This window comes from Nicotiana tomentosiformis, chromosome 11, assembly GCF_000390325.3.
Source record: "Nicotiana tomentosiformis chromosome 11, ASM39032v3, whole genome shotgun sequence".
Lineage (NCBI taxonomy): Eukaryota > Viridiplantae > Streptophyta > Magnoliopsida > Solanales > Solanaceae > Nicotiana > Nicotiana tomentosiformis.
The window spans coordinates 84956864-84976096 of record NC_090822.1 but is presented as its reverse complement, the minus strand read 5'-3'; the positions used below and the strand labels follow the sequence as shown (position 1 = coordinate 84976096).

The following is a 19233-nucleotide window of genomic DNA, read 5'->3' as shown; positions in this document are numbered from 1 at the left end:
TGAATAACACTTACCCCAATGATTTGCTTGAAAAACCCACGAAGAATCGCTCAAATACGAGGTCTACAACTCAATATATGGTGAAAAAGGCTAACCCTCGAATTAGAGTACTTTTTATATTCTGCTGAGCGATTTACAGATCGCAATCGCGGAAAAGCAATTGCGATCGCGAAGAAGGAATGACTACTGGCCCAAAAATTACTACGCTATTGCGAACAAAAGCATGCGATCGCGAAGAAGGGAACAATTGCTGCCCTAAGAAATGCATTACGCGATCGCGAACGAGTACATGCGATCGCGAAGGAGAAACTAAACCAGCTGCTAGGGCTGTGCTACGCGAACGCAGAACTGCCAATGCGAACGTGAAGAAACAAAACTCACATTTAAGCGATCGTGGACCACACATTGCGAACGCGAAGAAGGAAAATAGTCAGGCATCAAATTGGCCTACGCGAAGGTGGAATAAACTTTGCGATCGCGTAGAAGGGGACACCAGATATCAAAACAGCTATCCAAACATATAAGAAAACGGTCTGTAGCCCATCCGAAACATGACCGAGGCCCCCGGGACCCCATCGAAACATACACAGGTTCCATAACATACCTCGGACCCGCTCGAGGTCTCAAATCACATCAAATAATGTCAAAACTACGAATCGCACCACGAATCAAACTTATGAACTTTCAAATCTTCCAACTTCCAAAACCCGTGCCGTAACATATCAAATCAACCCGAAATGACGTCAAATTTTGCATGCAAGTTCCAAATGATATAACGAAGCTGCTCGGGACCTTAAGTCGCTGAACAAAACGTTAATTCTCGAAACGACAAGTCGGGTCGTTACACCTGGCAGCGTATGAAGATATTGGTAGTGAAAATAAGGAGGGGAAGGAAGATGAAACTATTCGCTTGTATGCTATAATTGAATCTGAAGATTCCAATAAGCCTGAACCTCTTGTACAACTAGGAATGCATATTAGGAGACCCCCTCTTTTTTATGGACATCACTTTGATGAATGGAAGATGCGCATTGAAGTATTCCTCCAAGCCACTGATTATGAGTTGTGAGAAATTATCAATCACGGTCCAATCATACCTATGAAAGTGTATATCAATGGAGACAAGAGCATGAAAAGAGAGGAAGAATATGATGTTGAGAATCGCCAAATCATTCAGAAAAATACCAAAGCAAAGGACATCCTCTACAGGATCCTTCCATGGAATGTTCTCTACATGGTGTCCTTCTGCTCCTCTGCCAACAACATATGGAGTACCTTGGAGGGTGAATATGAAAATGAAAATATTGAGTTAGCACTAATGACAATTGAAGAGAACAACTTAGAAGAGGAAGTGATAAGGATGATGGTCATGAGTAATTCAGAGGCTGAAGATTATTCAAGTCAGGTAAGTATCTTTAATATGAAAGAGAATATCCATACTATGTCTAACAAACAACTAATGGCCATAATAGTAACTATGATGAGTGAAGTTGACAGGTTAAGTGCTGAAAATTATCAGTTAGTAAGTAATTTTTCTTGTGTCAAACTTGATTTCAAAAAACTTGAAACAAACAAAATTAACCTTGATAAACAGATTAAGAGTCTTAAAGGTTCTTAAATTTACAACACTGAATCAGCAACAAGCTTTTAAAAATAGAAAGGGAATAATCAATGATTTTCAAAGTAACCTTGAAAAGAATTAAGCAAGCTTAAGGATAGTCTATACGATACCGATATCAGGAATAAGACTCTTCAAGAGAATCTTGAAAAGGTAATGTATGAGCTATCTAGAATAAGTAAGTGGCATAAATCATCTGATGCATTGAAATTGCTAAATGAAAATTGCAGCATAAATAAGTCAACAATTGGCTACAAGAAACCTGTATAATTTGATCCTAAGTATGTAGGAATCTCTGACAATAAAATATGCACTCATTATGAAAAAGTTGGATATTTTAGAGATAGTTGCCCTCCTTTAATTCGTGCTCAGTTTAAGAATACCTTTAGCTCACCTAAGCAAATGGTAGTGAAAGATAAAACAAAAATCACTTCCTTTGTTCAGCCTAATGGATTAAGGTTAACAAGAATGTGACATCCAATGTCCTACTTTTCTTGGCAAAAAGAGACTTGATTTATCATTTTCCATAAAAAGGAACCCAAGCTTGTGTGGGTTCCTAAAGCTAACTTGTGATTTTTGTTGCAGGCCAAAGTGATAGGAAGCTCAAGATTGATATCTAGAAAGAAGAATTTCCTCTCACTAATAGCTATCCAAGGAGGGAATGTGTCCTTTGAAAATAGAAAAAAAGAACAAATAACTGGAATTGATAAAGTTGGTAAATCACTCTCTCATGTTATAGAGGATGTGTACTATGTGGTTGGACTCAAGCATAATCTCCTTAGCATATCCCAAATGTGTGATAAAGATAATGAGGTAAAGTTCAATTCAACAATATGCACTGTCATAAAACTGGATACAAAATTTAACTAAAGCGGGACTAACACTGTAGTCTGACCATAGAATAAACAAATAAAACTTATGTTTTCAATAAAAGTACTTTGTAAGTTCTGAATTTGGATCCAAAAATTCTTATTTGTCAAACTACTAAACCAAAAAATATTATGTTTATTACATATACATTTAAACTTTGGTAAGTAGTTCCACTTTCCGAGATTAGAATATGTAAAATATATTTTGGCTAGGTGCTGTAAATATTATTGGTCGAGCGGTTATATGTGTAACTTTCCCATATCAGAATAGGATGAATTACACAAATAACTCTCAAATTGGATAGTATTGAATTTTTATTTTTGTTTGCCCCATGGCTTGGCAGAACGTCAATTTACAAGCATCGACCGATGTGCAATATTTTTAACTATTGACTTTGAAATTCTGCAATATTATTGGCCGAATAATCAAAAGTTAAAGACCACCCCAAAAATATCTCAAATTTCTGCAATTTTTTAGGGAAACTACAAACAGTGACGGATCCAAGTGGTTGCTAGCGGGTTCAACTGAACTCACTTCACAAAAAAATAATATTGTGTATATGCATAAATTAGGATTAACGCTGTGTAAATTTTGCATAAATATTTTATTTGAACCCACTAGACAACTACTATTTTACCACTAAATTTATATACTTCTAACATTGAACTCGCTTGCACAAACTCCTGGGTCCGCCACTGATTACCAATTATGTCAGCACATAGTAAGTTAAGGCAAAAATTATCAAATTCATAAAATATTACCAATATTAGCCAATTAGCTATTTGTAACAAAAAAAATTAAATTTTTGCTTTCTTTTGAGTAGGTTATGTTGGAATACATTGGATACATCTTAAGAAGTTTAAATATCAGTTTTGGGATGATTTGATAGAGTTTTGAGGTGGTTAGAATTAATAATTCAAAGTAGAAGATAAACATGGAAAAATGATATGTGTATCATACTGTGTGTCATTTGTGTATCACATATGTATCATATTTGTATCAAATGTGTATCACACATATATATCTTGTATACATGTGTGTAAGATACATGCGAGATATATGTTTGATACATGTGCCGCATAAGAATTTTTTGAACTTGATTTTAACTACGAATTTTGATTCCAAATCCGTCCAAATCACCTCCAATCTTCCTCAAATTTTGTATATTGATTCATCTATAGGTTTTCAATGAATTTCAACCATACCCATGAAAAGGGGTCTATTGTTTCTTAGGCTTTTAGAATTTTGTATTTATTTTGTTTTAATTTTTTTGTATTTCATCACCTTGTTTGCTACCTCGTTCATAAAATTTCCTTTCTGTCTTGCATCTAATGTTGCTGATCAAGCTTAAAAATATGGAAGGAGATCTTTGCTTGTGATTCTTAGAAAGAAAGAATCTATAATTATTTGGGTTTTTAATTTTTGTATATGCATGGCTAGTTTTGGTAAATTTATAATTAATGGCTAGAGATTAATAAGTTAGGACTTATTTTGGACATAACCGTAAGATTCCCTTATTATTTATTAGAATGCCATCTCCGATTCCTTCAGTCCATGGAAAAGCAACTTCATTTCAAATCAAAATATAAGATATACGCAGACCAAACAAAAATCAAACTCACTTCTACAGTATACATTTTAAATATTTCACCTTGACCTTATTTTTCCTTTTAGTCTTTCTTAAATCTTCACATACTTTTTTCTCCCATTTATTATGTTTATAAAATAAAAATTCCTTTTGGTTTCATGCTATCCTTTAGTGTTTATAAATGTTATTTACTTCTTGTTCTTATTTTTTTTAAACTTTTTAATATTGCAAAATATGCAATTTCAGTTATAGAATGGTCTAGTAATAACATGTAATTCCTCAATATGATGCGAAAAGGTGGATTACATCCTTGGGAGGATTCTAGTAAATCATCTTGTTTATTAAAAGGATTAATATTTACCTCCATAATAATGTAAAAGTAAAACACTTGCTTGTTTCACAAACTCGTCTTGATTTCTAAATTAAATTGGTGAGTTTAACTTATATACATTGATAATATAAAAAAAAATTATTATTATGTCATATTTATCTGTTGTAACGGGTAATATATCTTATTTTAATAAATATAAATCTTACTGGAGGATTACATATAGATATTTTTTGAATATCTCTATGATGTCGATTTTAAACTCTAGACATGATGATTGATATAGTAATTTTCTTAATATACTAGTGAAGTAAATTGATAGAGATGGAAAGAAGGAAGAAAACGAGGAGAATCATTAATTATTGGTGTGATAGAACTGGACGTCCATATTGATCTTCTACAAACTCAATCCATTTGAAAATTCGATGTTGACAACTCAACTACCAATTAAAACCAATCTCTTTCGATGGCTTGGAAATGTTTAGTTTGCATGTAGCAGGATAGTGCCACAATGATTTAATTAAGAAAACATAGAAAACCAAAAGGAAAAGGACAATATACTCTTATTTTAGCAAAAATAACCTCTATCACATTTCACTTTCTATAAAAGTAGTTCACACTAAAAGCCCAAAAGAAAATAATGAAGAAAAGATCATAATTGGGGAGAAATTTAAAAATAGCCAGATTTACAAGTGATAATTGAAATATAGTCACAGTTTCAAAAGTAATCGAAATTTAGCCACTTTTTATATAAAGATAAATCTGAACGAAAACACTGTTCAATATTCGGAAAATATTCCAGCATAATATACTGGAGTTCCAGTATAATATACCGGTCCAGTATAATATGCTGGAAGTTCATACACAGGTGCTCCAATCTCCAATATATTGTGCTGGAATTTTTCGCGTGTTGGAGTTCCAGCATAATATGCTGGAAGTTTATACACAGGTGTACAAATCTCCTGTATATTATAATGGACCGGTCCGTATTGCAGCAAAATAGTAGCTATTTTTCAATGACTTTGCAAACGCTCTTTATTTTTGAATTATCAGTCCGAAAACTGGCTAGCCCGTGCTATTTTTACTCATAATTGAGTGGTAATTAAGAAACAAAATGGAAAAGTTTTGGGCCTAGATGGTTTTAAAACCCAACAAATGACGCTGGATAGAATTTTTTAAATTGTTGTTTATATTTTGATCCTGTTAAGAAATATTTTCGAAAAATAGCCCGGCGCCAATTTTAAAGCACACGGGGCAAGATTTTGCTTGATCACCAGAATTTTAAAATATGCTAGGCAGAATTTTAAACTACACATCAATTATGTGGTGTGGAATCTATTTTTCAAGATTAAAAAAGGTACGACATTACAGTAAAATGTTTCGTACTTTTAATATAATATACATAGATATTATATATGCCTGGGCAGAGATTACGCATATCTCTACCCGTATAATAATAGAAATCAAAGGACAAATACATAATTTTAGAAAAGGTGACGTGGCATCTAACCTCATTTTATTAAACTGATAATATCCTACCCATTCACCAAGATAAGGGAATGTTTAGTGGAAAAAGCGCACTCTACCATCTGTCATTTTCTATTACATCTGAAATCAAGATTAAATTTATTACTCTCTCTTTTCAAATTTAAATGATACATCGATCATTAACTAAACTTTGAAACTAAATTAAATTAGCTTAATTTAGTATTTAAAATTAAAATTTAGATATATAAAAATTATACGAAAAGTACTATAAGTTATATTTTTTCTTATGTCAATATGATAATAAAATATATTTTAAAATGTTGATCAAACTTCATGCTGCTTGATTTTCGATAAGCGAAATATGTCATTTAAATTGAAACGGCATAAGTAGGACTTTATGGCGACGACAAACGAGCACACACCCTCGCATCTTTGTAAATTTTGCCTGGCCGACAGAAGTAACCCTTTTGGGGGGCACAATGAATATCTTCAGAGCAAATGCATAGCCCTTCTAGAGCACACCCCTCTTTAACTATGGTCAACCCATCTTTTAACCCTAAAACTTGATCTGTCCATTCACTTGAAAATAACCCTAATTTGTCATACCTTTGTTTCACTTTCAAGAATTTGTCAGCATTTCTATACTTTTTGATTGCCCCAATAAATGCCACATTCCTGTTCTTTCCCCAATGTGGTAAGGCCCCATATTTGAAGAATGCAAGTTGCTCAACCTCTTCAAGAAAATCTTCAAAGAGTCTAGGGGACATTGGGTCTTTGCTTCTATAATATGTGATGTCAAAATCCAAAGCATCTTCTTGTTCACCCAAGTAAGCATTTGAAGTTGTAAGGTACCTCATTAGGATGCCATTGTACAAATCTAAGACACATAGTGCCTTAGGCTCCAAAGCAACTAGCTTTTGCACATCTTGAATGAAGCCTTTGACTTTGGATAAGTTAATACTAAATGTTGTTTGGTGAAAGAAGAGACCTTTAACTCTAGAGTCCCAAGGGCATGCTGTGATTCTTGCATCTTCAAGGCTATTTAGGCATGTTCCTGATGCTTGGACTCGGTTGTGAAATCCAACCACTGGGTAGCCAGTAAAGGCAAAACCTGAGACAAATGCGAGTTATTAATTAAAGTTTTTTGATTAATATATATATATTCACAAGGATACGTTCAAAAGAAAAAACTCTTCCTCGAAAAATATAATTAAAGAGATTGATATTACTAATAAGTAAAGACTTGGACCAAACACTTATAATATAATCTAGTCAAAATTTATTATAAGAAATCCTTTACATGTCAAGTACTACTTGGAGAGTGAAAAGATTGTCCACATGCTATAAAGAGCATAAATCAAATTTACTCAGTATATTAAAGAAATGTACAAATCCTTTTCTCCTGTTTGTTTCCAAAATTTTGATGATTTGACTTTGTGTCCTATTATAGCAACATTAGATTGTACTCTAGGGCTTAGAATAATGTACACCCCCTACGGTTGTACAAAACATATTGGGGCCCGATCTGATGAAATATTCATAAAATATCATGTGACAGATAGTTATTTTTGTTTTGTTTTCAAGTTTAGAATTTAAAGCATGGAAGTAAATTCTTCCTATATGAACAACACGATACTGAAAATAACAAATACTTCATGGTTATGAAAAAGATAATTGTATGATAGTGAAAAGTTATGAATATAGTAGGATACGTAAAAGAAAAGATTAAGAAAATGGAAAAACGCATATTCAAAAAAGTCATATTTTTAAAAGAAGTAACCATTGTTTGTCAACCCGTAAGCACCAATCTTCAATGTGGAAGTTGTTAGTTTGGCACTTGTGCATTTTCCACCACTATCGTTTCTTGATTCTTGATTTTCCTCTGAAAAACAAAGAAACTTAGAGTAATTAAGTCATGGCCAAGTATCTAAAACCAGTTTTGACATGTTCCAAATTATACGGAACTCTCTAATATCAACATATTCAAAAGGTGAATATTGTTTATGCTCTACAACAACTATTCATGCAATTAGCTATCAAAATTTGAGCCAATTAATTACCTGAGCTTCTTAAAATGGCGAGAACCAACGACGCTGTAGAGCGAAATCCGAGGAAGTCATTAAGTCCATTGCCGGGAGTATTGGCAGGAACTCGATCATCAATCCTATAAACCACCTTGCGCTGACTAGGATACCATGTAAAATCTGCAAATTCATGTTTTCTACCAAAGACAACTGCCTCGTCCCCCAACTCTGAGTCATTCCTTTCAGAAAGCGTAATTGAACGTTTGAATACTGGTTCTACTTTCAGTGTGACCTGGAATTAAATTTTTTTGTTGGGTTGTTGCTATGTTTACTTTATCGATAGAAAAGAAAAGTGCTAATAGTAATAAAAAATTGAACACATTAATTCCTACTTGGTTAGATTAACTGAATCATTTTATTTGGATTTCAGAATGACTCAAGTTGAACGACTATTCGCTTCATCGAACGCGAAAAAATTGGAAGGAGAATTAATGGTGCTTATTATTTAGTGTTAATGAGACCTATCCGTACATCATGAATTTTAACGTCAAAAGTTGTTTGTGGTATATTACATGTGAAATTGTTGAGTTTTCTGAAAACAAACCATTCAAAATACCAGTATTTTCTGGTTCTTTAATTTTTTTTGGATAATATTCTCTACTTTACCAAAAGAAAAAAACAAAAAGAAAATACCGGCAAAAGCCAATCAGGAAATACCAACGCATTGTTTGGAGAGAACAAAAATGAATCGCATGTTAATACTACTATATTTGCATATTTTCTTTAATTTTATTTGTCCATTATCTCTGGCATACAATTCTTCATTCGTCGAAGGCTTACGGCTCTAATAATGATGCGTGGACTTTTTATCACCAAATATCAGAAGAACTTGTATGTACAGGTGTGACACAATTTGGATGGGTACAGGTTAAGAAATAAATGATTTTTTTCAAGTTTATGGCGTAAAACATGGTATAATATTTATATGGTTATAAAACTTTTGAAATTTGTGGTTTATAAGACATCGATATTATACCTAATAAAGAGCTTTATAAGGCATCGATTTGTGATTACCATCCACTAGTAATTTTGTGAACTTGTATCATGCCTTATAAAGCTCTTCATTTTCCTCTCCCAATTTCGATGTGGGATTCGCCTAAGGTGACATGTGCATCCCTTCTCCAGAAGCTTGCTAGCCTAGAAGCATGTTAGTCTTGCTTGACCAGCTCTCATCGGCCCACCCTCTGTCATGAGCGTGACATTCACCCCCTCCAGGACTCAGCGTCCTCGTTGAGGTTTGCCCCACCATTATACTGAGAGATTATGCTGTGATATCATATTTGTCACTATCCAAGATTATGACACGTATTGTCCGCTTTGGGCCTAGGCCCGCACGAATTTGTCTTCTTGGGCTACACCACCTCGAGCCCCAAAAATGCAGATTCTATGTGAACTTGTATCATGCCTTATAAACCTCTTCACTTTCCTCTCCCATTTCGATGTGGGATTCGCCTAATGTGACATGTGCACCCATTTATCAGAAGCTTGTCAACCTAGAAGTCTACCATACATGCTTGACCCGCCCTCCGTCATGGGCGTCACATACAATTCATTGGATAGATTATAACCGGAACATGTAATAAAGTATTATTGTTTATAAATTTGTTGATGAAAAAAATACACTAGAGCATATTCAAATACTATTCTCGAAATTCTTTAATTTTCTGTTCTTATTGATAAAGTTTTAACTATTACATTAGGTAATGCTTCTTCGAATATCGCTGCCGCAAATAACTTAAAAGTTAGAATTTTCTCATTTTATGACTCAAATTTTCATGTTATATCTTTAATTTTGCTGTAAAAGATGATATTGATTTATTTTTCGCTTTTTGTGCTAAAATATAATATGCTTGTTCTTATATTTTTTGTGCTAATAAAGCGAGTAGAATTCGTGAATTTAAAGAGAGATATGCATATGCTGAACTTCCATACAAAAGTTCCAAAAGAAATTTGTCATGCTAAAAGTTATTTATGTCTATCGATTGTCTATATAAATGGTATTTAGTGCAGATAATACTAACCATGTTAATCAAATTATCGAGTCAGATTAGGATGATATGCAAAAGCTTACTAAATAATATATATATATATATATATATATATATATATATATATATATATATATATATATATATATATCCTACTATTAGACAAATATTATAGTATATTTGTGAAATTTTAGTTATATTTCCTAGGTCTAAAACAAATAGAGGCATGCACTAGCCGTTGAAATAATTTTGAAATTTAAAAAGTATTCTTTTTCTATTCTCACCGTTTATTTAATTTCTAATATACTTAACCCATCTTTAAAATTATAAGGTGCAAAAAGACTTGTTTATAAAATTAATGAGAATTTAAAATTTTCAAAAATTGAACGGCCAACTGTCGAAAATTGCTAAAATAGCATATATATTTATGCCAAGCTAATGTTTGATAAGTAAAAAAATATGGCAACTTCAGAATTTAATATGTCTTGATTCAAGTGGTACTGAAAAATGAGTTTGATGCTTTATCTTAATCAGGTATTGGAATCTATCAAAGACGGATAAGGCAAAGAGCAACTTTTAACATAGTGAGAGCGCGGAAAGATTTTAAATCAGAGATCCCAGACATTCATTAGCGGAGGACAACATAGACATTTTTATCTTATTTAGAGATTGGATCAATGTAGAAAGAAGAAAATTTGGCCAACCAAAATTAACCACTCAAGAAGAAGAAGAACACGATAAGATACTCAGCATGGAAGCGATGACAACATGAAACTCATGAAATATCATGCGTCATTACCAATTCTAAAGGAGCTTCCTGTGAAAATTATACGAAAATCAGAAAGAAGTTTTATATGAGAGTACATATATTAGTATGATAATTTATAGTTAGCTACTTAGAGACCTACTTCAAATAGAACCCTTCCTAGAAGGTGGTTCTGTAGATCAGGGACAAATTTATAGCTACAATCATGGGGCACGTGAACCCATGGTCTTTTCGTCAAACTAGGTATTTTATATACGTATTCTCTAGAATTGGTCTAATATTAGTTGTTGGCGCCCATGCTCCAAAAAGACCGAATGATGCACTTGGTTGAATGTTAGGTTATTTACCTAGAGGAACAAGGACCAATACCCGATTAATACCTTCTTTTTAATTTTTTTAGTGGTGCACCCATGTTCAAGAAATCTTAGATCCGCCTTTATTGTAGATTAGGTGCTCTTCTTAAGGTGCTTGTATTTGTGTGTGAAATTTCAAATTTCTATAAAATAAATTAAAGGGCTTTAGCCTTGAATTATGTAAGAATTATCTTACTTGATTACTTCATAGTTTTTTTTTATAATTTTTAGTGCTTAAATATTTAAATTAATAAAAGTTAAAAAAAATCTCACTAAGGGCCCATGACCTGTCCCGACCCGTCCTTTAGTTAGTGGGATGGGACGGCGGGGGGTTCGTCCCGCTAATCCCAACCTAGTAAGGTCCCGCTCCCACTTATCCCGTAAAGGAATCGTCCCATCCCGTTCTGTCCATTCTGTCTAGTCCCCTCCCCTCCTGTTAGACAGCCATACCTGGACCACCGTCACAAACATAGGCTTAACGGCTTAACCACATTTTTATTTTATTATGGAGTATTCTTTTCTTTTTTAAAATGATGATATCTGGATCAACTTGCACGTCTTGATTATTTCATTCGCACGTGCTATTTTCAATAGCCCATGTATCAATTAGTTATGCCTATTAATGGTTGGCATACAGAAAGAAATCACCTAGTATATTTTTTTGTTACTATTAAGATTTGATTCATTGTTTTTTGTATTCAATTTATTGATCACTGGGTCATAAGTTACAAAATTAGCTTTTCTATATATATATATATATATATATATATCAAGAGTTTTTTTCTTAAAGAAAGTAATGGTGAAAACTGAAAAGTACATATGTTTCCCGTATCACCAAAACTAATGAAATCATTCAGTTACATCTATGCGACCTAAAACTATATCCCAAGTTATATGACATGTACAATTCATCCAGTAACGTTACGTGGTCCAGGACTATATATGTTTCCACATTTTATGGCAAATAATTTGATCCCCACAAAAAGCTCAGCAACTTAACTTAGCTGCTGGGACCATACAAATAGTACCCCCACTGTTTCAAATGTATTTGATGTCTTAAAAAGCAAAAAACATTTAGTATTGATTATTTTTTCAAGTTCAACATTACTGCTCCAGTTAGAAGAGTGTTAATTAAGTAACATGTATAAACGATATTTTTTTAAAATAATTATGATTAATAAATAATTTTATTAAAAGGTGTACAAAAATCGTAAACCACCAACAATATGGACATGAATGGAGTATTTTAAAATCAACATCCTACTTTTAAATATTTTTAAAAAATGTTCAAATCATGGATGAGAACTTTTTTCAGCTTTCAGAAAAATGTGGACAATTTTCAGTTTTCATTATTTCACCCAAAAACTTCCCTTCTTTTCATTGTCGAACAATTGGAAGGTCGTGCGGGAGAGAATGAGAATATTAAGACAATATGAATGACTACTTCTATCCCAATTTATGTGTAGTTCTTTCTCTTTCTCCGTTTCAGTTTAAATAACACTCTTATTAATTTGTTCCAAAATCAACATATTTATTTATTTAGAAATAATTTAACTTTAACCTTTTTATTTTACCATTAACGATAAGCATTTACGTTCACATAAATATCATGACCTCATAAAACTTTTGCCCTTAAGTTTTTAGGACATGTTTTAAAAGTCTTCTTTTTTTTTTATAGACTTTGTGCCAAGTGAACTATATTATCTAAATTGAAACGGAGGAAAAACTTTTTTTAGTGGGCGTTTGGACATAAGAATTGTAAAATTCCGGAAAAAGTGAAAAATTATTTTCAAGTGAAAATAATATTTGAAAACTAGAGTTGTGTTTGGGTATGAATATAATTTTGGTTTGCTTTTGAAATTTTGTGCGTGATATGAGTAAAAAAGTTTTGACAAACAGTTTTTTAAAATTTTTCAAATTTTCGAAAAATTCCAAAATCTATTTTCAAGTGAAAATTTGAAAATTTGTGGCCAAACACTGATTTCGAAAAAAAGTGAAATATTTTTGAAAAAAGATGAAATTTTTCTTATGTCCAAATGGGTTCTTAGTCCGCCCAATAAAGAATGTCATACTTCTCTATTTAAAAATAATTTAACTTTAAATTTTTTATTTTATTTTTAAAAATTTATGATTTATTATAGACCACAGGTTTCATAAATATTTTTTTTCTTCTGTTAAACTAGAGATTTTAGGCCTTCTTGGCCTTTTACAATGTTGAATTTAAGAAAATGTCTTTTTTTAGATCTCTTATGTGTAAAAGTAAATCTCTCATGTATAAAAAAAAATACAAAATTATAAAACTAAAAACAAGTTTGTAATAGGCCAAAAAATAAATTAAACCCTTAATCTACTATGTGCCAAGTCAGTCACATAAATTGAGAGAGTAATTAATGAGACATATATAGAAAGTACCTGTGAAATAACTCCAAGGACACCTAGGGACACTCTAGCTGCATCCAGTTCAGGGTTACCATTTTCCAATGTACGGATTTGAGCATAATTCTGAGCGGCTTCAGCTGGTGTGACAATTCGAAGTTGAAGAATATAATCATGTACTGAACTTCCCAAACCCCAGAGAGAACTTCCATGAGCGCCGGTCCCAATTAGACCACCAATGGTTAAACCCCACCAATAAGGTGCGTAAGGCAAAACCAGCCCAGACTTAGCTGCCTCACTAATCAGCTGTTTTAACGTCACCCCACTCTCAACTGTTATGCTCATGTTTTCTTTATCCACACTTAGTATCTTGTTCAAGAACTTGGTACTTATAAGCAACCCATCTTCGCCGTCTGGACACACCAACTTTGGTATGCTATGAGAAAACCGAGTTGTCACTTTCATTTTTCTCTTTATCATTGTTGCATTTGCCACTACGGCAATGAGCTCTTCTTCTGTTGTAGGGAAAACAGCTTGACCTGCCCTGCAAATGCTCCGATCCGGGAACGCGCCATAGGAGTTTGTAATGGTGCAGTTGAAGTTGTTGTTGGATGTGCATTTTATGGGATCTTCAGGCGGGCTAGATTTGACTAAGTTCAATATCATCAAGAAATAAATGCAGATTAATGTTAAAATTTCCATGGCTGGTATAACCGTACAGATTGCAGACAGAGGATTATATTGCCTAACCAAATATAAATATATGTATTATATATGTAGCTTGTAAGTTGGATTATAAATACGGTAGAGAGAGTATTTTAGAGGCAAAGAAAGGAGCCCACAAAAACATGATGCTATTTAAGACATGGATTTTGACATTCCAACCTTGAGACAGATGGCTACTTTTGTTTTTACCATCATAAGTAAAATAAGAGAATTGTCTGCTAAGTTGTTTGAACACATCATGCTATATATTTGGTAAAATCTTGTAGTACGAGTACTAGCCTTGCACGTGAGACTGGAAAAATAAAATAAAGCAAAATATATAATATTTCTTCTTTCACCCCAATCTCTTCATAGATGAAAACTGAAAAGTATGTATGTTGTGACATGAAAAAAATTAAGAGAAGGCTTCCTCCATTTTGTTTCCTAATTCATATTGCTAAAGTGACATGTCAAAATTAAGAGACGACTTCTTTCATTTTGTTTTTCTTTTTTTAAATTCATGTTGCTAGTGCAAGTATGAGTCATCACTGCACGAGTCGAAAGCATTACTATCTTTGAAGTGAAGAGATATAATAACAGGAAGATAGGATCATAGTATAGAAAACAAATGTCATAGATGTATGTGTTATTTTCGCAAAGACATCAAAAAGTGAGAATTAGAAAAAGATATAAAAATACTAAGTAGACCATATATAGCTTCGTCCTTCAGTATGGAAATGCAAATAATTTCCTTTTAAGCCATGTGACTGTATGTCTGTATCATTGCTTTCAAGACTTTGTCCTCATTTACAGTGGCGGGTACGACACCCGCTAGGTTAGTAAAATTATTATATATTTATATAAATATTTTTTTAAATTAGGTTAAATATTTGATCATGTCACCCCCAGTCGTAAACTAGACAAAGGTGTCATGGCTAGTAGACATTTCTGAAATATTTTTTCGTGTTTAAAATTCAAGTTCGAATTTATCTAGAACCTTGTATGACTTTCCCTTTTCGTTGCGCTTTTTATTTTCTTTGTCCCAATTATTTTTCTTTTTGACTACCTCCCAATTTCCTACTTGTCGTTTATTATCCTTTATATTTTTTTCCTCTATTCTATTATTTTATATGTGAGCTTTAGCAAGAACAGTCAAAAAAGAGTCTCCCAAATTTAAAATTTTCTTAAAATAAGGATTTCCCTTAATTTCAAATCTTTTAGTTTTTTTCTTTCAACACAAAAAAAACGTGGGTCTTGATCGAAAATTTGGATTGAGATCAAATTTAATTTTTATATTTTTTTTTATTATAACATAAAAATTTGTGCTATTTTATTATTCTTAAATACAATTTAAATCTCTTTAATGAATATTTCGTAAGCATTGCCTAGAAAAATATAAGATTTATGATTTTGTTTTTTTGGATCTTGTAGTTTATCTAATTCTGTATTTACTTATGGGGTATAATTTATTTATTGAAATATATTTTGTATTTTTCTTTTTTTGATTGATGAAATTCCCTTATGATGATGTTATTTTACTTATTTATTTTTAGCATACAAAAAAAGATGTAGTTTTCTAGTGAAAATATCGGTTTTACTTGTATTGTTAATAATCAAGGTGTGATTCCTTCTTTAAAATGCTAATTACATTTGCTTCTTGACGTCCTGGATGTAATTTTCATACAAAAATAATAACATACCCATTGAAATCCCATAAGCTATGTCCGGAAAAGAGATGTAACTTTCATATTTGTAAATAAAAAAATGCCTATTAAATTGCCTGAATAAATTAAAAAAATGAACCGAACAAACGTTTCAAACAAACTCTACATTAATTATTACAAGGTGTACATTAAAGAAAATTATGGCACCCGCCACTTTCAAATTCTAGATTTGCATTTGCTTATTTATTCATGGTCTGATATTATGACAAAGGTTGAAAGCAGTAAATTATTAACCTTTCACATATTTAAGAACGCTCTTTAGAGAAAAGATGTCAATCAATTTGATGAACAAGACAGCAATATTTTAAATCATATTTACAGTCAAACGAAGTAAATTTCAAATGGAGAACGAAGTTTGTTGAAGCGGTAAAACATGGAGTACTGTACATGGAAAGGTGAATTAATTGAGATAGCTATGGGTAAGTTATACTTTCACACTGGATTTTCAGAAATCCCAAAATTTAATGTCATCAATATGGAGATACGAATAAAATATTTAGGGATGGGAAAGGCATGGGGTTGGTTCTAATTAATTTAGTATATGGGGGTGGCAGTGGCTTTGGCGATGGCAGAAGAAGTCCACCGCATATATAGTTCATATGGTGGAAGTACACTGTTGTGTCATACGCTATTGGAATTTGGTGACTTTTTGACTAGTGCTATTTCATCACTATCTAATGCTAGCTGCACTTACTGAACTATATACAATATTATGTAATGTTGAAGTTGAGCATTTTCAATTGCTTCCTGTAACTTGAAGGCATCTATAATTTCCAACTTCCATATGTTATTACTTATTTCAAAGAGTTAACTTGTACAGTTTCTCCCAATGTCTAAGCACCTCCGCGTATGAAACACGTAATCACTTTCTAGACTCGAATGGTTAGGAGTCAACCACACTAATTGGTGGTTAAATTGGATTAATGCACGTGGGGGCTAACCCCACCAAACGGAGAGAAATTAAATAATTTGAATTAGAGATAATATCTGAAAGAGTATTTTTCGAATAAATTGAAATCTTTTGTCACGGCCCAATTCCTACCTTAAGGATCGTGATGACACTTAATTTCTAAAATTAGGTAAGTCTAACACACGATGATATTAACAGATTTAAACCATTTAACTATCAAAATAAAGCTGAAATATACCATAACAAAATCAACACTGCCTGGAAATAAAATAAATAGTAGCAAAAGGACAATAGAAGGGGACTCTACCTGCAGATATACCTTGAACTCTCCACAACAACTATGATAGTCAACTCCCTAACGACCAGCTCGTTCAGAGGTACCTGAATCTCCACAAAAATGTGCAGAAGTGAAGTATGGATACGCTACAAACGGTACTAATTAAGTACTAAGACTAACCTTGGTGGGGTAGTGACAGGGTTCAAGTCAAAGCACTCACTAAACTTAAAACCTGTGCAAAATATCAATATATATAGCTAACAACGGAAAACAAAATCAATAAATGACAACAAAGAGTAAACATGTAATAACATGACAAAGTAACTACAACAAGTAATACACAAAGTGAAGTCAATTAAGGAAAATAACGAAAAGTTCAACTCATCAAGTTGTACAAATCACAAGAATAACAATAAGAATCACCTCAAGGTACCACACCTCATAGTCACAAATCACAAGTCACAATTCACCCTTATGACACCGCGTGAGCTTCACATTTTAAAAAAGCTTTTTTCGAAATAGCTACACACGCTTTAGTTCCCTTATCTCGCCGCATATGCAACACAATGAAGTATTTCTCCTTACTAGCGACACGCGCATAAGCCCCCTTACTAGCGACATAAGCATCTCAATCACAACACAATAATCAACTGTACACCACGTGCCCATATTCCATAATATTTCTCAAACAACAATATCAATGCCACAATAATACATAGCCCACGACCCAAGAACAAGGTATACAAGAGTTTCGACGACGACACAAGAGTATGGAAAGTAAATCAACAATGGAATGTGCTTCATATAACAACGTCAATTCAAGGCATATTAATAGCTAAGAGTCTAGTAGGGTCAATTATCACTCGTCACCTCGCATACATATTTTATTTACCTAGTTTAAGTAGTGCAAATAGACCGAATCCTAAGGGGTAATTCTCCCACACAAAGTTAGGCAAGATTCTTACCTCAATTAGGCCAATTGAACACTCAAAAATAGTTTTTTCTTTAAAATTCACCTCCACTCGGCTCAAATATAATAAAAATGACTTATTATCATCAAACAATGCAAAATAAACCAATTTTGATTAATAAAGTTAAGATCGTTACACAATTCTCCTAAAAATAATAAAAGTCAACACCTGGCCCGTCTGGTCAAAATTCGGGTCAAAGGGTAGATCTCGACTACCCATAACCCCACGAGTCCTTATATATATTTGGTTTTTAAATCCGAGTTCAATTCGACACTCAAAACTCAAATTTTTATTTTTCAAAACATAGTAAACAATCCCCAAAAGTTCTCTTCAAATTCCATGAATTAGTTGTTAAATCTCATAAATAATCATGTTATATAATCAAAAGTGAATCAAAATCATTTACCCAATTGTTTGTGTCATGAACCAAATCAGAGGGCCGCGACGGGCACCCGGTGCCTTATTCAGCCGAGTACCAATATAACGTATTTTTTTTATCACACCATCATGGGTAAATTAGCCAGAACGACTGTCATGAGATAATCAGAATAAACCATAAGGGAATACTAGACATAGGGCAACCCAACATGGTATAGAAACTTATACATGTGACAGACGGGCAAATAAGGTCGACATGATCATTTCTACACTCAAAACAAAGGCCAACAACGCCATACAAGTATCCATGTATATGACATCTGTTTACAAACCTCTAAGAGTATATAAACGTCATAAAGGTCGGGACAAGGCCCTTCTATACCAATCAATACATGTCCAAATCATACTTACCAAATAAGAAACTCCAGAGCAAGTGGAGTGCACCAACACCTTTCACTAAGCTGATAGCCTACTAGGAGGACTGTCAACCTGTCTGTCGGGATCTACGGGCATGAAATGCAGCATCTCCAGGCAAAAGGGACGTCGATACAAATAAAGTACTGAGAATGTAAGGCATGAAAGCAGTATATAAAAGACATGAAATCTCCATATAGTAAATAACTCAACCTGTAAGTCTGAATAACTCTTTGAATTATGAAACATTTATAATGTCATGCATATGCATATAAATGTCATATCATGCATAGTTATAAGCATACATAACATCATCAAGCCTCTGAGGACATCCTATCATATCATCTCAGCCTCTGTGTGCGAAATCATCAACGTATACCAGTTGATCAGGTGGT

The 19233-nt window shown here is 32.9% G+C and overlaps 1 protein-coding gene across 1 annotated transcript; it reads right to left on the bottom strand.

The window, feature by feature from the left end:
- Positions 1-6236: 6236 nt before the first annotated feature.
- Positions 6237-14520, bottom strand: LOC104107894 (probable L-gulonolactone oxidase 6). The gene is made up of 4 exons (XM_009616811.4): positions 13496-14520; positions 7953-8208; positions 7673-7774; positions 6237-7003 (listed from the first exon to the last, which is right to left on the bottom strand). The coding sequence occupies exons 1-4, from the start codon at positions 14159-14161 to the stop codon at positions 6288-6290; spliced, it is 1740 nt and encodes a 579-aa protein (XP_009615106.1). The 5' UTR covers positions 14162-14520; the 3' UTR covers positions 6237-6287.
- Positions 14521-19233: the final 4713 nt, after the last annotated feature.

Bases quoted from the DNA above. Each gene is read 5' to 3' on its own strand.
- LOC104107894 (XM_009616811.4), bottom strand. From the start codon at position 14,161: ATGGAAATTTTAACATTAATCTGCATTTATTTCTTGATGATATTGAAC. The intron at 7,775-7,952 runs GTAATTAATTGG...TTTGTTTTTCAG, and splicing joins CGCCATTTTAAGAAGCTCAG to AGGAAAATCAAGAATCAAGA. The intron at 7,004-7,672 runs GTTACTTCTTTT...CATTTGTCTCAG, and splicing joins TTACGGGTTGACAAACAATG to GTTTTGCCTTTACTGGCTAC.